We start from the raw sequence: 3,081 nt of genomic DNA, 5'->3' as shown, positions 1-3,081 counted from the left end.
GATTCATGCGCTGATTGCTCTCCTATGCAAGTAACACATGCGTGTCTGACCTGACTGGCAAAAGCGGGTGGGAAAGACATACGGACGTAGCAGAAATTGATCCTGTGCGAGTTACTGACCAGATTGGGATCACTGGGAACACCATCGGGTATTCATGAAGAAACCCATCAGTAATCGAACCCCCATCTTTCGCTGGAGCCTATCATCCCATAGGTTCAGATGAAATGTCATCGCTCCTCAACAAACAGCCACATTCAGAATAGTGACGTTAACAGCTGGTTTACCCCTCTGCATATCTTGCGACCGACCGCCGGCACTTGGGATACTCCCCCGTGGGGAACAAGCACATGCTGCTGGGACTATGAACAGATTGGGAACAGTGCATTGTCACATTGTCACCCCGGAGGAGGAAAGCCCGGCCATACCGTCGGAACTATTCCCTGGGAATCGGAGCATGTACCGTAACTTAAAAGGGTGAAAGTATAACCAGGATCAAATCAACCAAAGCCCAAGCTCCTACACACACAGTCAGCTGATGTCGAGACCTGGATCAAACGTGACGACTCAATAATAAGGCTAGATCAAACGTGACGAGTCGACAATAAGGCTGGATCAAACGTGACCAGTCAAAAAAAGGAACCAAAAAGACCGATAGATGCATTAAAAGTGCTTGTATTTTGCGACACGGCAAAGGCTTGCTATGCTTGCCAATACAGCCATCGCTATATATATATATAAAAGATCCTCTAGTCGTCACAAGTTTGTATGGTCCCTCTGACGCCGCCCAAGCAATCTGTTGTCCAAGACAATGCTCGGCCAGCTCTTTATGGTACCGTCAATAGTTCGTCTCCGCACCGCGAAATCGCGATACTCATCAATTGATCCCACTGGAGACTAAAGGCATAACGCCCCGTCAAGCGTGTTAAATGTTGAGCTGCACTGTCTAAAAGGGCGCGTTGAAGAAAAGAAAAAGGAAGTTGAGGAGCCGGCCGGAATATTTTATAACCCATTTTTCGACAAGCTATGCGCTAGTCTCGGTTGGGGTTCGCGCCTGGGCGCCTGAGTGTCTCGCGCTAAGCCATAGCAAGGTGACCCTCGAAGCGCATTGTGGGGGGTTATTATCGCAGGACGACCGTTGAATGTGCATTTACTTATCCCGCGCCGACAAATGATATAATAAAGCTCTTTATTTATTATTAGGACTGGCCAGAAGGCCTCGAAATCATGGCATCAGCTGTGTTCTTCCTTGATCTCAAGGGCAAGGTGGGCGACCTCGGCGGCGACAAATATATCGTGGCCACAATTGCTGATGATGTGTATAGACCCTTTTAGCTCGCAACTACAGAGGAGACATCCCCATGTCTGCGGTGGAAAAGTTCCCTATCCTTCTGAGTGATGCCGAAGAAGAGAGCTCTGCAGTACCGCCCTGTTTCTCCGACGAAGGGATAAACGTATGTTGCAATCAATTCGTTTCGAGGAGGTCAAGGTAGCTGACACCGCCTTCTTTCTTCCAGTACCTCTATATCAGACACAACAACCTCTACCTCCTTGCCCTCACCAAACGAAACACAAATGCCGCCGAGATCCTCCTCTTCCTCCACAAGATCGTCGAGGTCTTCACCGAATACTTCAAGGAGCTCGAGGAAGAATCCATCCGGGACAACTTCGTCGTCATCTACGAGCTCCTCGACGAGATGATGGATTTCGGCTACCCGCAAACCACCGAGTCCAAGATCCTCCAAGAATACATCACACAAGAATCACACAAGCTAGAGGTCCAAGCACGCCCCCCAATCGCCGTCACCAACGCCGTCTCCTGGCGCTCCGAAGGCATCCGTTACAGGAAAAACGAAGTCTTCCTCGATGTCGTCGAGTCACTCAACCTCCTCGTCTCCTCTACCGGCAACGTCCTCCGCTCCGAGATCCTCGGCGCAGTCAAGATGAAATGCTACCTCTCCGGTATGCCCGAGCTGCGCCTCGGCCTCAACGACAAAGTCATGTTCGAGACCACCGGCCGCGCCACCCGCGGCAAGGCAATCGAGATGGAAGACGTGAAATTCCACCAGTGTGTGCGCCTCTCGCGCTTTGAGAACGACAGAACCATCTCCTTCATCCCTCCCGACGGAGAGTTCGAACTCATGTCCTACCGACTAAACACCCAAGTCAAGCCACTGATCTGGGTCGAGTGCGTAGTCGAGAACCACAGCGGCTCGCGCATCGAGTACCTCCTCAAAGCCAAATCGCAATTCAAGCGCCGCAGCACAGCCAACAACGTCGAGATCATCGTCCCCGTCCCCAACGACGCCGATAGTCCCCGCTTCAGGACGAATATCGGGAGCGTCCATTATGCGCCGGAGAAGAGCGCGATTGTCTGGAAGATCAAGCAGTTTGGTGGGAACAAGGAGTTTCTGATGCGTGCGGAGCTGGGGCTGCCGAGTGTGAAGGGCGATGATGATCAGGGGGGTGGGATGATGGGGGGGTTTGGGGGGAGTATGGGGGGGGTGGGGGGGAAGGGGGCGAAGAGACCTATTAGTGTTAAGTTTGAGATTCCGTACTTTACGACTAGTGGGATTCAGGTCAGGTATCTGAAGATTATCGAGCCGAAGGTATGTTGTATATTCCCCGTCTCACGGTGGTTTCTGATACTAATGTGCTATGTAGTTACAATACCCATCCCTCCCATGGGTGCGCTACATCACGCAGTCCGGCGACATCGCCGTACGGTTACCAGACGTGACCGGCGTCTGATAGCACCATTACCGCATCATCAGAAGCTGTTAGAGCACACCAAAAACCAACCGGCAGAGACATGGGATTAGTATACTTACTCATGAGGGGATGGATGAAAGGGGCTAGAGAGAGAGCGAGCGGGGTGGAGATATTTTCAGGCGCATGTATCAAAAGGAGTTATCATCATGTCATGCATTTGATAGCAGGCATGCAACCCCTCGTAGAAGGATTCGCGCGGATAGATAAATCAGCGATCGCTGAATGAAGGCTTGATGACCATATACGGATGCTTGAACTAAAAAAGGGGGGTGTGGTGCCGCGTGAATGAATGAGTTTGTTCGTCGATGCTAT

The 3,081-nt window shown here is 51.4% G+C and overlaps 1 protein-coding gene across 1 annotated transcript; it reads left to right on the top strand.

Annotated features, from left to right (window-relative positions):
• The first annotated feature begins 971 nt into the window (after positions 1 to 971).
• AP1M1 (AP-1 complex subunit mu-1) lies at positions 972 to 3,081 on the top strand. The gene is made up of 4 exons (XM_018280057.2): positions 972 to 1,263; positions 1,323 to 1,451; positions 1,515 to 2,606; positions 2,662 to 3,081. Exons 1-4 carry the CDS (start codon positions 1,225 to 1,227, stop codon positions 2,746 to 2,748), a joined length of 1,347 nt encoding a protein of 448 aa, XP_018125070.1. The 5' UTR covers positions 972 to 1,224; the 3' UTR covers positions 2,749 to 3,081.

This window comes from Pseudogymnoascus verrucosus, assembly GCF_001662655.1.
Source record: "Pseudogymnoascus verrucosus strain UAMH 10579 unplaced genomic scaffold scaffold_100, whole genome shotgun sequence".
NCBI lineage: Eukaryota > Fungi > Ascomycota > Leotiomycetes > Thelebolales > Thelebolaceae > Pseudogymnoascus > Pseudogymnoascus verrucosus.
Note: the sequence above shows the minus strand (reverse complement) of the source record. Positions and strands in the feature narration are given on the sequence as shown.